Here is a 21228-nt window from a genome sequence, read left to right as displayed (position 1 = left end):
GGGAGGACAGCGGGTGAAAGCCCGTCTGGATGCCACCAAGAGTCTACTAAATGTCGGTTAAAAGTTTGGTGAACCTCCCTTAAGCCACACTCCATCACGTTTTGCTTGTAGCGTTAGCTGCTAGCGTTAGCTTACTGGGCTTTTGTTTGATTGGCTCCTTGATGATCACGTGACTCCCTACGTAAGCCCATTGACGGTTTCTTAAAGGGGAATGAACATAGACGGACAACACAGAATCAAAGCGGGATGAAAAGACTATATTTTCTTGTTTTATTAATTTACCGAATTTACCGACATGGTCAAAATTACGTCGGTCATCGTTAAGAATTTCGGTGACGGTAAATTTTCGGTTTACCGCCCTGCTCTATTCTACACTAAGAATAGCTTTAAAATGCAGGCATGAAAATCTCTCACCTTTTCGGCGAAATTCGCCGTTTTGAAGTAAAAAAGGATGACCTACGTGAGTTGTGTAGATCCGAGGAGAAATATTTTAAGGGGGGTGGGGGGGTGTAGGCATGTGCCGGTTACCTTCACGGTTTACCATGCGATGAAAACGTCGCGGTTACAAAACCACTAAAATTTTCCCTCATACAGTAGTACGTATTCGTTATTTTTCATGTGTCAAAAATGCAGCCAGAAGTGGCTTGGCGCGGCAGCACTTACCCCTTCCCCTGTTTGATGCTGCGTGTGTCAGTCTCGCTATTCCAGCAAACCCAAAAACAAACACTCCAAACACAAGGCGTACTTTTCAATTTATTGATTTCTCAAATCGTAGTAACTGAAATATACCAAATGAATACATTTAAAACGTTGTACAATCGTATTTTTCCACGTGTGAGTAGCTTCAACAGTTTAGCTTCATGAAAAAGTTCACCCAAAACAAAACACACATTTTCCTTTCAAATTCAATACACGGTTACTAATAACTTGCAAAGACGAATGATAGGGAAGGCTTAGCTAGGAGAGCAAATTCATTGAGGTTAATCACAGCCGCTGAGAGGGAAACAGGTTTGAATGCGGGGGGGAGCATCAAAGATCGCTAATTGCGACAGATGATCTTGTCCTAAGCACAAATTCACGTTCGCTGGACGAGGGGAGGTCTCACTCCCATTTTTTTTTTTTTTTTTTTTTTTTTTTTTTCTTCTTTGATGAGCTTTTTCTTTGCCAGCATATTGAATTTGGTGAGTAATGGTTTCAATCGTTTTCATATTTTGCGGTATGACAAAGTTACTGCCGTTCGTTCCAGCTTGCGTTGAACACTGCCAGAGCTAGCCAAATCTCCGGTGAAAAATAGCTCTCGTTAAGTTAGCGTCAAGCTTGTGTATTTAACAGTAATATAAAAGCAGTGTTGTCAGTAACGTGTTATGTTAGTAATGCGTAACTGTTGTCAAGCTTGTGTATTTAACGGTAATATAAAAGCAGTGTTGTCAGTAACGCGTTATGTTAGTAATGCGTAACTGTAATCTGATTACTTTCTTTCGGTAAAGAGCAATCTAACGCGTTCATTCTTCTAAATCAGTAATTTGATTAAAGTTAATTTCCTTGATGCCTGTGCGTTACTATTTTGTTATTGCCCCATAATGTATGTAGAATGAAGAATACTGTAGTCATGGGAGTGACATCACATGTCACATTTTCTAATCGGGGATGGAAAAAAAAAAACGGGTCACATGTATTACCATGATGCGTGATCCGTGAGCACTGGGAGTTTGCGGCCAAAACAACATAGCCTTGCTACATCGCCAGGATGCAATGAAATAGGCAGGAGATATACCACAAACGGCTGCATTTGCACACTAGAAACACAGCCATTACGTCACATTTTTGTCCAGTAAAGATGACAAAAATATCTCCGTGCGCTGCGAACTTTGCGCTGGCTCAAAAAGACTGTTGACCGCTAAAGGCATCCAATTCAAGCACCACTTGGAATTATAGCACAACAGGTAACGAGACAGCCAGGACTTTTTGATACTGCTCGTGCTCAATCCTCGGCTCAACCTCGGTTGCTGTTGAAGGTTTTGAAAGCTTAGGTTTAAAGAAATTCTAAATATCCATCTTGCCTCCTCAGCTGTAGTTTTGGCTAAGCAAAGCAAACAGCTGTCTCTAAGGTGAATAATGAAATTGAAAAATAATTTGGACCCATGATCAAATACTTTGAAGGATTCTTGTTCATTTCATTTTTGTAGTTTGTTTTATTGCTCTAAAACTTTTATCGACAACATTTTAATGGCCATATTCAATGGTTTTTATTTTAAAGAGGAAGTTCTGAATTTTTTACATTAGGCTTAATCTTTGAGTTAGCCGGGGTTTAATTAGTCGTTGGAGTTGATTTGAACAAATTCTGTGCAGTTTGCCAGTTATTTGTTAGTTTCAGGGCTCCTGAGTGGCTAGGTGGTTGAAATCAACTTCTTCAACTAATTAATCCCCCGCTAGCTCGAATATTAAGCCTTATGTGAATAATTAAAATTGTCAAATTCGCCTCATGTAGGACGTTTCGCCGACGGAGGACATTTTGGCAGAACGCCGGAACATTTTTCCTCCACACCTTTCTCACCTTTTTAACCCCTGACCCATTTTCATGCCTGAAAATGACTCCCATGATGAAAAATCTTATGCGAAAAAATGCGTGAAAAAATACGTCATAACATGGAAAATGAGTTTGTTTGTTTTTTCACATTTTTTTCCCAAGAAGAACCATAACAAAGATCTATTTGAAATATTTAGCCAGGCTAATGTGGTAGCTCTCAGTTTCGGTACATGTACATAAAATGCGTAGCTGATTAAGCCTGAACGATATATCGTTTAAACATCGCCATCGCGATGTGCGTGTGCGCAATAGTCCCATCGCAAGCACGTGCGATAGTATTTCTTTTTTTTTTGATCCACATACTCCTCACTTTCTGGTCTGCGCACAGCCTCCTACCCTCCCTCTCCCAGCCTTTTGATCCTCTCAGTCACTGCGGCACAACAATGGCTTTGATCTGGCCAAAGAAGCAGACTTCACACGGGCATCTGTCAATCATCGTTTAACTTGTTAAACAGTTGTAAGGAAGCCGCGCTGGAATGAATGTGTGTACTGTGGGGACGTTGGAGACATTTAAATGCCAGAAGTGATCATGAGGAGTTTGAAATTTCTACATGTCACTTCAACGGTCACAGCTAAAGTAGATAAACAGAAGCATTTAATAAAGCCAAGCATTTATCTGCTACAGTACTTTATTCTTGTTCAAAAATGATTTGGTTGGACAGTTATGTGTAAAACTTATCATAATTATGACATTTGAAGTGCTTAAAAAAACATTTATTTATATACATTTTTTAAATCACTTTGGGGGGAAAAGTGAGAAAAAACATGTCTTATATGTATCTCTTTCCAATGCTAAATCTGAATAAATACATTGGGCACAAAAAACACACCAAAAAAATAATAATAAAATGGGGGAGGTGCGCTACTTCGCGGTTTTTCACTTATCGCGGCGGGTTCTGGTCCCCATTAACCGCGAAAAACAAGGGATGACTGTACACTGTGGTGATGGTGAGTCATCTAAAGTCTTTCCAAACAGCTATTTAAGTCATCTTGTGAAAATTTCTTGAAAAAAAATATATACATTTTTTTAATATCGCAATGTAATATCACAATATATCGCAAACCCAAAAAAAATCGCTGCAATAGTTTTTTCCAATATCGTTCAGGCCTATAGCTGATTACAGCTACATTACCCTACGTAATAATCAGACTTTTTTTCTCAATAGCAATAGTACAGCTTACATCTCGTAGTCCTTCGTTGTCCTTTTATTTGGCCCTATTAAGTATTACATTACCACAACAATAATAGCCCTTCTCTTAATGGGCCAATGGCGTTGGCTTGTACAGGGACGTTTGGGACGTAACACTAGCAACAGGATGCTCAAATTGTCCCCACCAGCTTTTAAGTACCTTATTTGCATTATATAATAAGTTCAGTTATAGAGGTCATTTAGATTGTCTTCACATATTTTGTAAGGATAGAATTGACCCTACCATTATTAAGTTAATTACTTTCATTATGTACAGACTTACACTGACACTATTTTTTCCCCCTCAAACGGACATTTGATTGGCTGATGACTATTTAAATTCCCTTGTTTTCAGTGTAAATCTACTAGAAATAAGTGAAATTATCTGACAGCGCTTCAAGTAAATTTTACCCACCTAGATTTCTTGAAAAAAGATTATTTTCAGCGAGCTATTTTTCTTAACACTTATTTTAAGCAAAAAAATGAGTATACTTAATCTTCAAGCTTTTTTCATCAGAAATTTTCTCAATTCAAGAATTGATATTGTTCAAAACATTATATGAAAGCATTTTTTTCTTTGATTTTGGTGACAAATGACTAACCTTTGGATGTATGGGCTTAATAAGAAGAAATGGTAATATTTACCTAAAGAAAATTGAATAATCTGACCCATTAATCTGTTAGCTAGTCTTTAACAAGATGAAGAAAATTATTCGACTAAATTTAAGAAAAATTATCAGATTATGATGTTAGTACAAGTCAATACAGATTTATTTTTGCATTGATCATTTAGCCTACCAATTAATTAGGTTTATATTGGTGAGAAATGTAGGCCTGACCCCCGTTCACCCAGTCTGTTTGGTTTGATTAATGTCCCGTCCCCAGCAAAAAGTGTAAATGCAGGTTACGCTGGTATATCGTCCCTACCAATATTGAGACCAAACTTACGCCCTTTTAATGGACCCATTTCAAGGAGTAGGGAGAAAGTCTAGTTGCCATGTAAAGAGTTCTAGTTTCTGTGAGAAGGTGAAGTTTTTTTGTTGTTGTTCGTGAACTACATTTCTGCACAAACGCTCACAAAACTTTGAGGGGGGGGGGGGGGGGGAAGCATTTATCATTCGTCAACTATGATTGCGTATATCCGTCTGCCGTAACAGTCTGATGGCACAGATTTAAGTACGCCTGCCCTTCTGCTCTTGAATGTGTTGTTGACTATAGTACGGCGGCGCTCTGAAGGTTCTGTTTTGGGCCCTGCCTTTCGGCGCAAATTCATTCAAACTTGCCATTCCATCCAAGACTGTTATCGACCACTCACTTTCGCCGAAAAGTCAAATCCAAAATACTGTGGCAACAATAATATATCTCTTGCTATCTCGCCCATTCTCCTTCTCGCTTCCTTCTACGTCACAGCTAGTTTCTTAATGGGGGTGCGCTTAGTTACGGACATTAAAATACACAATGAATAGGCTGCCGCTGAACCCTTCACACAAGGCTGCTAGTAGTTTGCAAAAAAAAAAAAAAAAAAACTTGCAAGGCGTGGTGGTTTTTATTTTGGTGTGGCGGTGCGCCACAATGTTTTCTTTGTAGGGAAACTCAGCTATACTTTGGCTGCACTGTTTTAGCCTGTTGGGTGACAAACGCCTGGCAGCCTGCCAGATTTATAAGGCACTGGGGGAAAACCCTGTTTCATGTGAAGGCTGCACTCGTGGTTGCTATTTCAGTTGCAGCGTTTCCAAATGCTTCTGATGACGTTTTTGCTTTCCTTTAAGTAATAATATAATAAAATGGCTTGAAGTGCTCGCTAATGTCTTCCATTCTTTCGACGTTCTCTAACGCAGCATGCTGCTATACTGGTAGGTTGGCCCGAATGCATCGGAAAAAGTCTGTGCTGTTGTTTGGTATGGCTTCACATTGTAGTTTGTGTCTGCTAGTGTCATTTCGCCATCTAGTTTGTCATTTCAAGTCGCTCCATAAACAGTGTGGGGCAGAACAAAGCAAATGAAAATGTTATCGTATCCAAAGAGACGGACCTTTATCACTCTAAAAACCCTATATTGGGTAAAATGGTGACAAATGGCTTTTGATGTTAGAAATCGTGTAAAGGGCGCATGTAGCAGAAAATGGGTAATAATTTGCCTGAAAGTGCTTGTAAGGTTCAAGTGACCGGCCTAGTGTTGCCATGGAAACTAGTAGGTCGTTTTTGAATTAGTCTGGACCTTCTCACATTGTTCATTTGACATTCATTTACTCATTCAGTGCCATTGACGACAAGACGGCCAATCATGCGCCTATTAAAAACTAAAAACTCTTTAAAGGAGTTAAGCACAAATAGACGTCCAATCCATTTGAACTGTGAGGTCTAACATTTAGTCATTAGCTGTCAAAACCTTCCAGTTCAATGGATTAGACATCTAGATAGCACCCTCAATGGCAGCCAATGTGTTAAAAGGTCAAGATGTTAAGACCAGGATGGCATTGAGGAAAGTTAAAAATTACAGATGTGACTGAAAATTCGGCGCCGAAATTGCCTAAAAATGTATTATCGGTTTTCTGTTTTGATGGCCGAAAGTTTACCACCGAATAGTGTGAAGAACTTTAGTCCTTTTGTAATGATGTCATCGAAACATGGCGAGAAGCAAACATGCCTTATCTTTTTATCAGGAGGTTTGGTTTATAGTTTCGGTTAAGTTTCCAGTATTGTCACCTTCTTAAAATATTTGCTGTAGTCATTCTTGACAAAAATGATTTAAAATTGTTGGTAAATATTTTTTTTTTTAAATCAACAAATGGTTCAGGTTTTTTTGTTTCCTGAAAATTATTTTTTAAAAACTGCTTTGGCGATTATTTTAAGATGTCGAAATGTGACAGATGCCCTCTTCCTGCTTCTGATAAGCCACACTGTTCTCTTTTAACAGCCAAAATCAATTTTACTGACACACAATTATTGCAATACATCCCACTTGACTTCATTCCACAGCTTTACTGTATCGCTTGTCCTGTGTTGCATGGCTGGCCACTTTTGATGATTGATCAGGTGCTTATTCATGGCATTCCATTACGCAACCACCAGCAGCAGCCCTTACGGGCCTAAACCAAACTCAACACAAAAGATTTAATTTTAATTGATTTCTTTTATCAAGGCGAGCTGCCAGACGACAAGCTATCCGTCACCCTACCAAGATCGAAAAGGACAACAAGGGTCCCACTAAAGCCACCACCACTAAGCTGGTCTACCTGATCTTTGACACGTTCTTCTCGGAACAGCTGGAGCAGGATGACAAGGAGAACGTGACCAAACGACAGCGCTGCGGTGTCTGCGAGGTGAGCCAAGACTGAAAACATAAACGTCCCTTTTTAGATTTTCTGTCACCTGTGGATCAATATAGGTAATAAACAATTAAATGCTTAATTAGCTCATCTTGCAGATCAGTGGTAAAATTTACCGGTTTTCAAACATTCTCAAACGTCTTTTGTGTCGCCTGCGCTTCAACATTTGTATCAACATTTCTTGTTCAATATCGATTAGCTGCAGCTGCAAATACGCACATTCCATTTTCGTTGCTATTGCTGTCAATGACCGAAGGAAAACTAAAGGAATTCGACAAGAGTCCCCCAAAACTGTACAAGGACAAAGCCACACCCCTCTAATAGCATGGCAGTGAATTACAGAGCAACGCGTTCCCATGACTCAGAACTTCGAATGCGCAATGACTAGGGCTGTCCGAAACGACTAGTTTTCTCCCGATTAGTCAGCTGACTATTTTTACGGTTAGTTGACTAATCCTTTTTTTTTTCTTTATACAGCTAATTTAGAAATGAAATTTTGTTGACTCTTATTAATTCACAAAAACATTTTGGATCACTTAAATTATTTATTAAAATACAAATAAACACGTAAATAACAATAATAAATCACAAACAATGAGATCAAATGCTGATAGCGTTAACTAGTATAAAAGAATAGAATGTCAGCATTTATATTATAGTATTCTACTATATATAATAGTATTATAATAATTATTCACTGCCAATAGGATTTTTCATAAAGGGTGGCCTTTCAAAGCTATTCTTAGTGTAGAATCTGCATTCTGAAGTATGTGGGATTAACTCCAGGAATCATTATTAATATGACGAACATGACGTGCTTTTATTTTGAAATGTTCACGAGAAGTATGTGCGCTAAACCGCAAACCGTAAGCTTTACACTCCGCAAAATACTTTTCCATTGCATGTGGTGTCAGTAATACTAATTTTTTCATTTTTTTTGTTTGCAAATGGTGCTAACATTCATGTTTGAAGTGTCACCTTTTAACCGCAAGTTTGCGTTATGGAGAAGACTGCCAATCTTTTATAGCAGGCTAAAGTAGGTTCTCTTTTTTCCTTATTAGCCTCAATGTAGCCATGCTAACGTTTACAGTGTTTATTATAGATGTGTTTCCTTATTTTGTATGTCTGAACCTTAATTCTACCGAGTGTTGATGACCAATAAACATCTATGAAAGGAAGTGGAGTCTCATATACCATCAACAAGCACGTGTACACGCACGCACAAATGTATGCACGCACGCGGCGATAAAATGCAGCTGTGAAAATTACCGCCCTTATTTTTATTTTCCGTGCGATAAATGGACTCGCTGCATCTCACGACAGGTTTAGAAACTTCAATAAAACATAGTTAGTTAGATGAACTTATGATCTGCCAGCTTGTGGTCTCCTGTCTTTTTTCAAAATTACAACTGTGTGACTACGCTTTAGGTGTTCATTCACGGCCGACGTGCAGTCAAGCTTGCAATTGAAGAGACGGGACACAACAGTGTACTCTCCTTTGTTCCGATGGAATAAGTTGATGTTTTGGCCACTCTGGTGCCCTTTTCTGGCTTTGTGCCGCTTTCCCCGCTTGCATACCGACAGTCCTCAACTTTCCTGTCGACAGGATGTTGTCTCAGAGTGTAGCAGTGAACTCTTGCTCTAATCATTAGCGCACCTGCAGCCTCATAAACAAGCAAACAGGACTGCTCGCTACTGTCAGGAAAAATCACTTATCAAATTCGTTGGCAACAAATTTATTAATAATTTTTTATTGATTTTAATCAATTAGTTTTTGCAGCCTTGGTTATCATGTAGTGCCATCGAGACTCAACAACATTCATCCGTTACAATCAAATGGCAGGGACAGAAAATGACCGACAAGTGCCAACAGCCATCCCAGTTGACTAACGACTGCATATTCTGCATATTTGTGATACCTATACTTGGAATATATACTTTTTCTCAGGAGTAGAAGCTCTTTCGCGAGCTGTTTGCCTATCAATAGGATAAACTTGTGTAAATAAAGAAACAAGTGTACCGTAATTTCCCGAATATAAGGCGCACCCGTGTATAATGCGCACCCCAAATTTACTTGTAAAATCTAGGGAAAATTATTGTACCCGTTTATAACGCGCACCCTAATTTTAGAAGAAAACGGAGCTTGTGTACAGATACAGGGATGTCATTTTACTGACTGGTGAAACACAGCACAAGCATAGCACATTGGTAGTTCAAAACATTACCGTAAACTTACAATATTTACGGTAATAATATGATTTGACAACTTCTCCAACTTACCAGAATCTAGGAGAAAACAAAACAGATGTGACTTTTCTTTTAAAGGCTGCTGTATAACTTGCTCGTTTCCTCATGATGAATAAATGTTTCTTCCATGGATCGATACGGTAAAATGAAAGTGAGAACGTAAGTCGGAAATCCGTGAGAGCTCATAGCTGTCAACACGACAGTAACAAAAGGAACTATTGTTATTTGGGTTTGAGTTTCCCGAGGGACCGATATAGTTGACGGACACGGGAAGTGTGTGTCCTTACATTTGTTATGGTCCGAATTGCGGAGCTGCAATAAACGTCGACTCAAATGAGTTCAAGAAACTAAATTCTGTGCTTTATGAAGAGTGAAAAAAGCAGAATTTAACACAGACGAAATCATTCGGCCGATTAGAGTGAAGTATTACCGAAACAAATGGTAAATGGTAAATGTCACCAGTAGGTGAATGGCGAGATAGTGTAAAGCGCTTTGAGCGCCTTGAAAGGTGGAAAAGCGCTCTATAAGTAGAACACCATTTAACGGTGACGTCACGTACCGTAATGGTCGGCAACGAGTCGCCGCATACGTTTCTTCAACACAACGTGGCCGTGTCAATGAAAAAAAAAAAATCTGTTTATATATATATATATGTGATACATATATATTTCTGTTTCCATCCATGTACCCGTTTATAATGCGCACCATGAGTTTACAAGTTGATTTTGGGGGGAAAAAGTGCGCGTTATATTCGGGAAATTACGGTAATTCTTATTCTGATGATTCACAAAAACAGTTACATGAGTTTGCAATGATCTTTTTTTTTTTTATACGGTTCCTCATAGGTTTGCCAATCTCCTGACTGTGGCAAGTGTGCTGCCTGCAAAGACATGATCAAATTTGGAGGAAGTGGCAAAAGCAAACAGGCTTGTAAGCAACGAAGGTAAGCATGTATGTTTGTCGGTGTTTTCACTTATTTCAGGAGACTCTTTCATTTGTAATGTTTCCTCGCTTAACCAGGTGCCCAAACTTGGCCGTAAAGGAGGCAGAGGATGACGAGAACGTGGAGGAGGAAGATGTGCCGGTCAAGAGCAAGAAAGCGTCTCGGGTGAAGAGGAAGAAGCAGACTCAGTGCAAGCTGACATGGATAGGCGAGCCCATTCAGGTAGGAGCTCCATAACTGCAGTGCTGTTCTGTGAGGGAACACTCCATGTTGTTCTACTATTGTTTTCAGTGTGAAGGCAAGAAGCAGTACTACAAAAAGGTCTGCATGAATGATGAAGAGCTGGAAGTGGGCGATTGTGTCTCAGTATCGTCAGAGGATCCGTCCACTCCGTTGTACCTGGCGAGGTATAACACATTAATTTCAATGGGGATGTCCCGATCGCATATTTCTGCACCCGAGTCAAAGTCACCTGATTTTGAGAATCTGCTGATACAGAGTCCCGATCCGATACCGGAATTATATATATACCGTATTTTTCGGACTATAAGTCGCACCTGAGTTTAAGTCGCACCAGCCATAAAATGCCCAATGAAGAGGGGAAAAAAAACACATAAGTCACACTGGAGTATAAGTCGCATTTTGGGGGGAACTTTACTTGATAAAATCCAACACATAGAACAGATATGTCATCTTGAAAGGCAATTTAAATGATGAAAATACAATAGAGAACAACATGCTGAATAAGTGTACAGTATGATAATGTTACATGATGCATGAACAACGAAATGCGAACGTGGCCGGTATGTTAACGTAACATACCCATTAAGCGTTATTCCGATAACTATAGCATAAAGAACATGCTAACAAATTTACCAAACCATCAGTGTCACTCCAAAACACCAAAATAACATGTGAAATGATATAATAATGTGTTAATAATTTCACACATAAGTCGCTCCTGAGTATACAGTGGGGAGAACAAGTATTTGATACACTGCCGATTTTGCTGGTTTTCCCACTTGCAAAGCATGTAGAGGTCTGTAATTTGTATCATGAGTTCTCTTCAACTGTGAGGGACGGAATCTAATACAAAACAACCGAAAATCACGTATGATTTTTAAATAATAAATTTGCATTTAATTGCATGAAATAAGTATTTGATGCATCACAAAAATCGAACTTAATATTTGGTACAGAAACCTTTGTTTGCTATTACAGATACTAAACGTTTCCTGTAGTCCTTGACAAGGTTTGCACACACTGCAGCAGGGATTTTGGCCCACTCCTCCATGCAGATCTTCTCCAGAGCCTTCAGGTTTCGGGGCTGCTGCTGGGCAACACGGACTTTGAGCTCCCTCCATAGATTTTCTATCGGGTTCAGATCTGGTGACTGGCTAGGCCACTCCAGGACCTTAAGATGCTTCTTACGGAGCCACTCTTTAGTTGCCTTGGCTGTGTGCTTTGGGTCGTTGTCATGCTGAAAGACCCAGCCATGACCAATCTTCAGGGCTCTCACTGAAGGAAGGAGGTTGTCAGCCAAGATCTGGCGATACATAGCCCCATTCATCCTCCCCTCAATACGGTGCAGTCGTCCTGTACCCTTGGCAGAGAAGCAGCCCCAAAAAAGGTTTCCTCCTCTATGTTTCACGGTTAGAATGGTGTTCTTGGGGTTGTACTCATCCTTCTTTTTCCTCCAAACACGACGAGCCGAGTTTAGACCAAAAAGTTAAATTTTGGTCTCATCCGACCACATGACCTTCTCCCATTGCTCCTCTGGATCATCCAGATGGTCAGTGGCAAACTTCAGACGTGTCCGGACATGCACTGGCTTCAGCAGCGGGACCTTGTGTGCGCTGTAGGACGGCGTAATGTGTTTCCGATGGTTTTCTTCGAGACTGTGGTTCCAGCTCTGTTCAGGTCATTGACCAGGTCCTGCCGTGTAGTTTAGGGCTGATCCCTCACCTTCCTCATGATCAGTGATGCCCCACGAGGTGAGATCTTGCATGGAGCCCCAGAACGAGGCAGATTGACCGTCAACTTGAACTTCTTCCATTTTCTAATAATCGCTCCAACAGTTGTTACCTTCTCACCAAGCTGCTTGCTTATTTTCCTGTAGCCCATCCCAGCCTTGTGCAGGTCTATTATTTTATCCCTGATGTCTTTACACAGCTCTTTGGTCTTGGCTATTGTGGAGAGGTTGGAGTTTGTTTGTTTGAGCATGTGAACAGGTGTCTTTTATACAGGTTACAAGTTCAAACAGGTGCAGTTACTTCCGGTAATGAGCGGAGAACAGGATGGGTTCTTAAAAAAGAACTAAGAGCCGAAATATTTACTAGTTGGTAATGTATCAAATACTTATTTCATGCAGTTAAATACAAATTATTTAAAAATTATACAATGTGATTTTCTGGATTTTTGTATTAGATTCCGTCCCTCACAGTTGAAGAGAACTTATGATACAAATTACAGACCTCTACATGGCTTGCAAGTGGGAAAACCACCAAAATCGGCAGTGTATCAAATACTTGTTCTCCCCACTGTAAGTCTCAAAACCCTATCTGGAGGCGAGAGCATGCGAGAGCAGAATTACAGATGCCATGACTTTAACGAGATATTGCGTACCCACCTTGTTTCGATCCAAAAACTCCATGTTGCATGTATCACTAAGTGTCAAGACACAGCTGTGAATGGCCACAGCTGGATGTTTGGGGGATTTTATGGGTGAAACATGGTAATATAACAAGGGTCGCGATGCAGAAATCGCAGATATCAAGGAGTGGTCGAGATTTTCTTTTTCATATATTTACCCTTTTAAACTTTTTTTTTTTTTAATTCAATTTTTGCTTTGTTTGGATCGATTATTTATCATCTGACATATCTGGGAAAATGCGACAGTAACATGAAAAATACAATTTAGCGATAGTTATGAGGTAGATATCCGTGACTTTTTTTTTTTTTTTTTTTTTCCAGACGCCAGTTTTTTTCATTGTGATGTCATTTGTTTAAAAGTTTAAAATATGCGAGTGAATAATTTTTTAAAGCAGTCTGTTTTTTTAAACAAAATATTAGACATTATTTAATGATTCTAAGCTCAAAATGACAGACATTTTGAAAAATAAATATAACTTGTTTTCATGGCTGGGTTGAAACAAAAGCCATTGCGCGACGTCTGTAAACGGGGGTTTCCAGGGTAAAACGGGCAAATTAAAAATAGTTCGAGGACTTAATGTGCCATGAATCTGCTATGGCAGCATATAGACAGCATATATTGTTCTATCAAACACAACAGTTGTTTTAACTTAAAATACAGCAGTTTCTTGTAAAGAGGAGTGCAAGAGCAGAAACTGCTTTTTCAGTCTTGTCTGTGTTTTCCGCCACATATATATATATATATATAATATAACAAAAGTTTCAAATATGTTACAGTACTGTACTTTTTACTTGTACTAGTTTATACTACTCCTTTTTTCGGGAGTGTTGCAAAGTATAAAATGGATAGATTTTTGTATCTTATATTTCTGTATTTTGTTAATTTTTAGCCCTTAAAATGTAATATATATATTTTTTATATAGGGCTTGAACAATATTGGGGGGGGGGGGTTGCAATATATTGTGATATTATATTGCGATATTGAAACTGGAAGAATTTTCACCAGATAACTTGAATTGTTGTTTGGGATAGACCTGAACAATATTTGGGAAAAAATGGCATCATAATATATAATGCCAAAGCTCGACACTGTGGGCATTTATTGCAATGGTGCGCATAACTTTTTTTCTCAAGGTGCACCAGCACAAAATGTAGGCGCACCCACAATTTTCGTTGTGTCACCTTTAACTGCATACTTTTAATCACTCTCCATAGCATTCATATAATTCATATGAGTGTGTCCTCTCAAATTCACTCACGCTTTGACACTCATGCTGCCAAGTACGGCCTCTCACCTACACATGAATGAATGGGCACCAGTGTTGTTTTTGGCAGCCCTTTTAATTTGTTTCTTCGTCTTTTGGATGAAAATACCAATAAGTATTGGTCGTTTTAGTCATTTCATAATGTTTTCGTCTTCATCTAGTTTTAGTCAGCGAAATCTCATACAAATTTCGTCTAATTTTAGTCGACAGTGACTCAAAATGTTTTCGTCTGTAAAATTAATTACGTTGTAGTCGGAAAAACAAAGCTTTCCAACAATTTCAAATGAACATGGACAGATGAGCACATATTGTTGCACCTACAAGGGCAACGCAAACTTGGTGATGATAATACACACTCAGCAGGAAAAGCAGTACATCGTTTCAAAGCCACGAACTGTGTGTAAAAACATGTTGTCCGAGCGTTTAACACTGGGGAGTCTGGGATATTTTTTGCTATTCTTAGTCTAGCAAGTTGCAGGCAATCAGTATTTTCCTGTAATTGCTCATTTACCAAACAAAACAGCTGAAGTAGGCTAACAGCTAAATGCCATTTCGCCAAATGGCTCTAGACTTACTGACCAGAAAAGCCAAGTAGCTCTGCTTTAGACTGGCCAATGTTTTAAGAGGACGCACGCTGTTCTGGAACTAATGCTAACGCAAATGCTAAGCTAACGCTAGGAGTTACATTTAGCGTCTGATGATCACTCAGCACAGACATATTACACATATTCTCTCTTGCGATGACAAAAAAACCCCCCACAAACCTTAAACTGCGTACGACAGGAGAAAAAGTCTTAAATAGCATTATTATGTTAATTAGAATCATATTTTGAGACGATTCGACTATATACAACAATTTAGCAAAGCTCAGATGACGAGAAATTAGTCTTTTAATCTGCCGGTTAGCCACACCTACTAGCAAGATGAAGCGCAGCCTAGCTTTAGACCAGACATGTGCAAAGTCCGGCCCGGGGGCCAAATGCGGCCCCTGCTCAAATGTCATCCGGCCCCCAGCCTCTGTCATAAAATCAATAACGTCTGGCCCGCACATAGACTTAATAAATTTGTCAGCAGTACTGCTACCAGCATATGAAGTAGCTTACACACTAAATGCTGCTCCTCATTTACCCACTAAAAGGCAGCAGCACTCTAAGCAACATTACCCCATGTGACTCTTTACTCCCAATTTTCTAAAATGGTGACAAACATCAACAAAAAAAGTTGACTGAGACGGCCGACGCTTCAAGGATAGGTGGAAATTGGACGCTTTCTTCACTAAAATACGCAGCAACTGTGCCTGCCTCATTTGCAAATAGACAGTCACTGTTTTTAAAGAGTTCAATTTGATGCGATATTACCAAACAAGACACACTGACATGTATGACGAGATTACAGGGAAGATACGTAGCGAGAAATTGAAGCCACTTGAAGCTAGTTTAATTTTACAGCAGCAGTATTCACAAAAGCCCTAGAGTCGAAGGAGAACGCCACAAAGGCTAGTTGGGAGATTGTTGAAATTATAAATTTAAAAAAATAATAAAGCAAATGTGACACAAGGAATGGCTTGCTAAAATGAGCTTAAATATATTGTTCTACGTAAACAACGTCAGCCAAGGTCGGCCCCCAACATTTGTACCACACCAAATCTGGCCCCCTTTGCAAAACGTTTGGACAACCCTGCTTTAGACACATGCTCCGGTGAGGAGTCTGAGGGATAGTTGCAGTTTAACAATGATCAACACATTTGTGCCTTTAATCGTGGCGCTACTGATTCTTCTCTGGCCTGATTATAGCTGCAAACCTGTCAATCCTCATTAACGTTAAGTATCAAACGCCAGCTGCACTGGTGACCAAGGAAAACTGTTTGGTCGCACTGCTTAGAAGGAGGGAAGGTGAGAGGCTTTACGAGCATATCTTATCATGTGATCGGATCGGGACATCTCTAATTTTCAATGCCAGTGATCGTGATAAACATCATTGATCAATGGCAGCCAATGAGTTTTTTTTTTTTTTCTTCTTTAAGGATCACGGCAATGTGGGAGGACAACAATGGCAAGATGTTCCATGCTCACTGGTTCCTCCGCGGCACTCAAACGGTGCTCGGCGAGTCGTCCGACCCCCTGGAGCTCCTCCTTGTGGACGACTGCGAGGACATCTCATTGAGTTACATACAAGGCAAAGTCAACGTCACCTACAAGGCACCCTCCGACAACTGGTTCATGGAGGTGAGCCTGCCTCGCTTGTGAGGAATAGTTGCCTCTTTCCAAACACTCAAAGCCGATTTGTAATCATCAGGGCGGGTCTGATGTCGACGTGAAAGTCATCGAAGACGACGGTAAAAGTTTCTTCTATCAGTTCTGGTACGACACCGATTTTGCCCGCTTTGAGACTCCACCCAAGACCACACCATCGGAAGACTGCAAGTTCAAGTGAGCCCAAGCTTTTATTTCTTAAAAAATGAACATTCTTCCTTTTTAATTCACTTTTTGTTTAATATTCCACAGGTTTTGTACCAGCTGCGTGAGGATTAAAGAGCGTGAGGAATGGGAAACTCCTCGCGCCTTTGAGCCCTTGGATGAAGAGCACGACTCAAAGGCACTCTATGCATTGGGCTGCTTCAAAGGCGAGCAGTTCAGAGTAGGAGACAGTGTCTACCTGTCTCCTGAGGCCTTTACCTTCAGGTAATGCTAAAACTCATTCACCGCCATTGACGGTGCTTCAACATCAGTAGCAACCAATGAGTTTTAAAAAAAAAAACTTAATAAAATAATCTGTTGTACGTTTTACTGTCAGTGTAAAAGCAACCAGCCCGGTGAAGCGCTCCCACAGGAAAGAGGATGTGGACGAGGACCTTTACCCAGAATACTACAGAAAATCCTCAGATTATATTAAGGGCTCCAACCAGGACGCCCCGGAGCCGTTCCGAATTGGCCGCATCAAGGAGATCTTCTGTCACCGGCGTAGCAACGGCAAGGCGGACTTGTCAGAGATCAAACTACGACTGTACAAGTTTTACAGGTATTAAATTGAGCGTTTTGTTCTTCTATCAAAGCGGAAGGGCAATTGAAACATCTTAATATCTTCTGATAGGCCTGAAAACACACACAAAGGCGTGAAAGCCAGCTACCACACAGATATCAATCAACTGTACTGGAGTGACGAGGAGGTCACCGTCAGCATGTCAGATGTGCTTGGACGCTGTCAAGTCGAATACGGAGAGGACCTTAACGAGCCGGTCCAAGAATATTCCAGCGGCGGATCCGATCGCTTCTATTTCTTGGAGGTAAGGTTTGCCTTAACCTCTGCGGTCAGCGGACGTGTCCTAGGCCCATGTCATCTTTCAAGCCACGTAACGTGGTGATTACGAGGGATGCAACGATACAGTTAAGTCACAGTTCGGTACGATTTTCGATACGAGGGACACGATATTAAATTCAAACCATTTAATGCTCTGGAACAAAAAAATACAAGTTTTTTAAAATTTTGCTAACAAGCAAAAGTAACAATGCTCTCATATAAACATGCATTATAGTGCATAGTATTTATGTTCTTACTGATCTGAAGAAATTTTATATAAAAGTGCTGAGAACAATCTTTACTGTTTGTAAAGTGAGGCGGGGCACACTGTTGATTGCTACTGCTCTCTTAGCAGGTATGTTTACCACATGAGCAAAACATCCTATTAGTGGTCCGGGTCCATTAGTTTTAAAAAAAAAAAGTTAACGCCACAGAAGTCACGTCTGCTCATTACTTCAACACCAGCATTTGACAATCGACTTTCATAAATAGGACGAGTTTGAAGTACAGCGGTCTTAATTTGCCACTCATTGTTTATCATGTAACCGTGAGATAGCTCTCAGTGTCGTCCCGGGGTGTCCAGTAGGGGTGTGCCATCTCAGGCACCCCACGATTCGATTCAATTACGATTCAGGGTGCCACGATTCGATTTTTGAACAATGATCACGGTATTGACGATGATCACGGTTATCACAGTTATCGATGCATCATACAGTACTGATTAATAAAGGTGCCAAACAAATGTATGTCCATTATTTATTTAAAGTATCCTTATGATTCAACAGGAACGATGGAAACATGCGCATACAACAAAAAACTGTCGTTAAGCTGCTATTTTATTAGGGGTGTGACAAAATATCGAAACAGTGATATATCGTGATACTTTGTATCCCAAAAGGTTATCGATATGCTCTTGCCAAGAATCGAGATATCGTTTTAAAAGGTGTCAATGTTTAAAAAAAAAAAAAAAAAAAAAAGAGAACCAACAAGTTGCTACCAAAATCTTCCACCATAATAGTGTATTCAGTTAACGCTAAGGCTGCCATTGACAGTGCTCAAAGCCCAATCCATTTAGACTGGGAACCGGGGCCGGATGTATGGGGGGGCCGGGGTGGGCACGGCCCACCCAGACGTGAGTCGTGCCCACCCAATCAAAATGTCCGTGTTCTGTTGTGCATAAAATATTGATGGGTTTTGTGATTGAATACCTGAGTTTTATTGTTTTTATTACGTCTTATTAGCATCATCTAGTGGATGCCTTAATTTACTGCATCTCATGCGCACTTTATTTGAAAGAAACTGCAACACGGAAGTGACGTTGTTCAGTAGAGACTCACACGACGATGGGCGCCTTGAATTGAATTTAAAAAAAGAAAAAAGGGCGCCTTGAGTTTGAGGTTGCATCGCCGGTATGTATTGTTTAAATGTGTTTAAAAACGAAAATATGTGAACTGTGTGTACTTCAGTGCAAAAAAAGTGAGACAGATTCACTTAGCATGAAACTTGTGATATGCTAATTACCCACGAGTTAGAGGGTCGGCAAAATGGCGTCTTGGGCGCTCTGCTAATTGTTTATTCATATTTTCATATGCAGTTTGCTACAGATAGGGCAGTACATATGCGATTTAATATACTGTGCATATTTTGATTGTGTTTTGTCTGTTTTCTTTAGTTTCACCCTTTTGAGTGTTAATAAACCCGCTTAGACAAAGCCACGTCTGCAGAGTCGTTGATACGAGAAAGGTGTTCATAGCCACAACTATCGTGACGGCACAGTCGGGAATATCTTTGTAGCTTCGCACTGGATATAGAGAACGCACAGAGAGGTGGTGTCACCTACTTTTTTATTGCAGGATTAACGGTTACTGTTGGCCGCAACCAGGCCGAACAAGCAATCACCAAAACAAGCTGTTTTTCCAACCTTCCTCTCTCTCCTCCAGACACATTCTCGCAGTCGGACATCCGGGCATTTTTTACGTCACCAGCCACAACAAAGCGTCGCCATATTGAACATGGGGGCAAAACATGAGTCATAAAACAGTTGCTCTGTCGTGCATTGTAGTACAAACACATGAACTTTTGTCTTATTTGCGGTCTTTTTTCCGTCGGAATGACTAAAGTTGCCGTGTTGCGGGTTGTAACACAAGGAAGAGTTCGGAGCCGCATTTGAAGTTCTTCATTCTTCCTCGTGAGAAGAAAAGGACTAGCAAATGGCTGAAAGCATCAATCGAGAACAGTAAAAGAAGACTGCTCCGTGGACCATTCTCGCCAGTGGAACCTAAATCCAGGCACAGTTACGTTTGCAGCTGACATTTTATTACTGGTGAGTAAACTTTAATAGATCGATCCCCCCCCCACCCCCCCCCCCCCCCCCCCCCAATTAGCTGCTAGGATTCATAGAGTAGGCAGTGGTTAATATTACCGTAACCGACCACTCGCAAAGCGTTATTGGTCTTTTGCCGTGAACTGCTCTGACCGGTCAATTGGTATATTATTGGCCTGGTGGGAATTGGTTATTTTACTGTGACACGTTCACGGCTAAATAACGCTTGGAGGCGAATTACCGGTTATGGCAGAAATAATTACTCCCTATATACTACCAGTTTTCTTAGTTCCACACTGTACATATTCCACGTAATTCATAAAGGTCAACTTACTGGTGACTTATGAGGTAGTTGTAGATGTTTCCGAACTCCACTGCAGGAAATTCCTTTGGATTGTTTATCAGCTATCAGCTGCGACTTTGTATGGGCAGATTTGCAGGCTAATACACGCTAATTTTAAGTTGTATCGCCTCCTTGTGTCTGTCAGCAGTGACTCGTGATAATAATAAGTTATGTTTAAGACGTTTTTATGAAAAAAAGATGCAAAATACAGCTGAAATATATGAATGTCAGACAACGTTACCTGTATGGCCTCCATCTCAAATGGCGACACGTTGCTATGCGAGATGACGTCATCGCGACATCACGCCAACTGCGAGAATAAGTAGATAGATGAATGAAAAAACAAAAAAAAACAAATAAACCCCCCCAAAAATTAATGCAGCCTCAACGGGACACAGCTAGTGTCCTACTTGCGCCGGTCCCAAGCCCAGAGAACGCAAGGGTAAAAAAGCCTGCATTGGGGTGCCCCCTCAAGATTTCTTAGTGCCACTCTGGTGGGGTAAACCTAGATCCGGGCCTGCTGGGAACGTTCGTTCATTCAAAACCAGAGCATTCAGTCATTCTGGCTGATTTTCAGGGCATTTACAGGTTACCTGCTGTTCATTTTAGGGCATTTACAGGTCATTTCCTTTTGAGTTTGAGTCACTGCCTATTTATTTGGGTGATTCCCAGGTCACTCCTTTTCTGTAACTTAAAATAAACAGAAAGTGACCCATAAAATGCCTAAAATCACAGGAAGTAACTGAAAATCAAAGGTAAATGACTTTAAATGGCCCAAAATTACCTCATTGCCTAGCATTGGCTGCCTCTGACTGCCATAGACGTCAATCGTTTGAAGTGGGAGGGATCTCTGGGCGTATTTCAACGGATTGGACGTCTACTAGTGATAAACTCATTCACAGCAGAAGCTTATTTTTCTGTTTTTTAGTTTTTTGTAGAATATCCTAGAATGATTTCCTGACCAATGTATCGAAAATCGTTGTATCGCCATATCGTCAGATCATCGTTATCGTGAGCTTTGTATCGCGTATCGTATCGTGCGGTACCAAAAGG

The 21228-nt window shown here is 40.3% G+C and overlaps 1 protein-coding gene across 1 annotated transcript in view; it reads left to right on the top strand.

Moving 5' to 3' along the window:
• Positions 1-21228, top strand: part of dnmt1 (DNA (cytosine-5-)-methyltransferase 1) — a 63163-nt gene that overhangs the window by 17406 nt on the left and 24529 nt on the right. Inside the window, exons 14-22 of the mRNA XM_057860531.1 lie at positions 6918-7098; positions 10197-10294; positions 10372-10516; positions 10586-10701; positions 16236-16437; positions 16508-16641; positions 16717-16893; positions 17006-17230; positions 17303-17495. Coding sequence (XP_057716514.1) covers positions 6918-7098; positions 10197-10294; positions 10372-10516; positions 10586-10701; positions 16236-16437; positions 16508-16641; positions 16717-16893; positions 17006-17230; positions 17303-17495 — 1471 coding nt within the window. The remainder of the gene's footprint in view (positions 1-6917; positions 7099-10196; positions 10295-10371; positions 10517-10585; positions 10702-16235; positions 16438-16507; positions 16642-16716; positions 16894-17005; positions 17231-17302; positions 17496-21228) is intronic.

Source organism: Corythoichthys intestinalis, chromosome 16, assembly GCF_030265065.1.
Source record: "Corythoichthys intestinalis isolate RoL2023-P3 chromosome 16, ASM3026506v1, whole genome shotgun sequence".
NCBI lineage: Eukaryota > Metazoa > Chordata > Actinopteri > Syngnathiformes > Syngnathidae > Corythoichthys > Corythoichthys intestinalis.
This window is presented reverse-complemented; position numbering and strand designations above follow the sequence as displayed.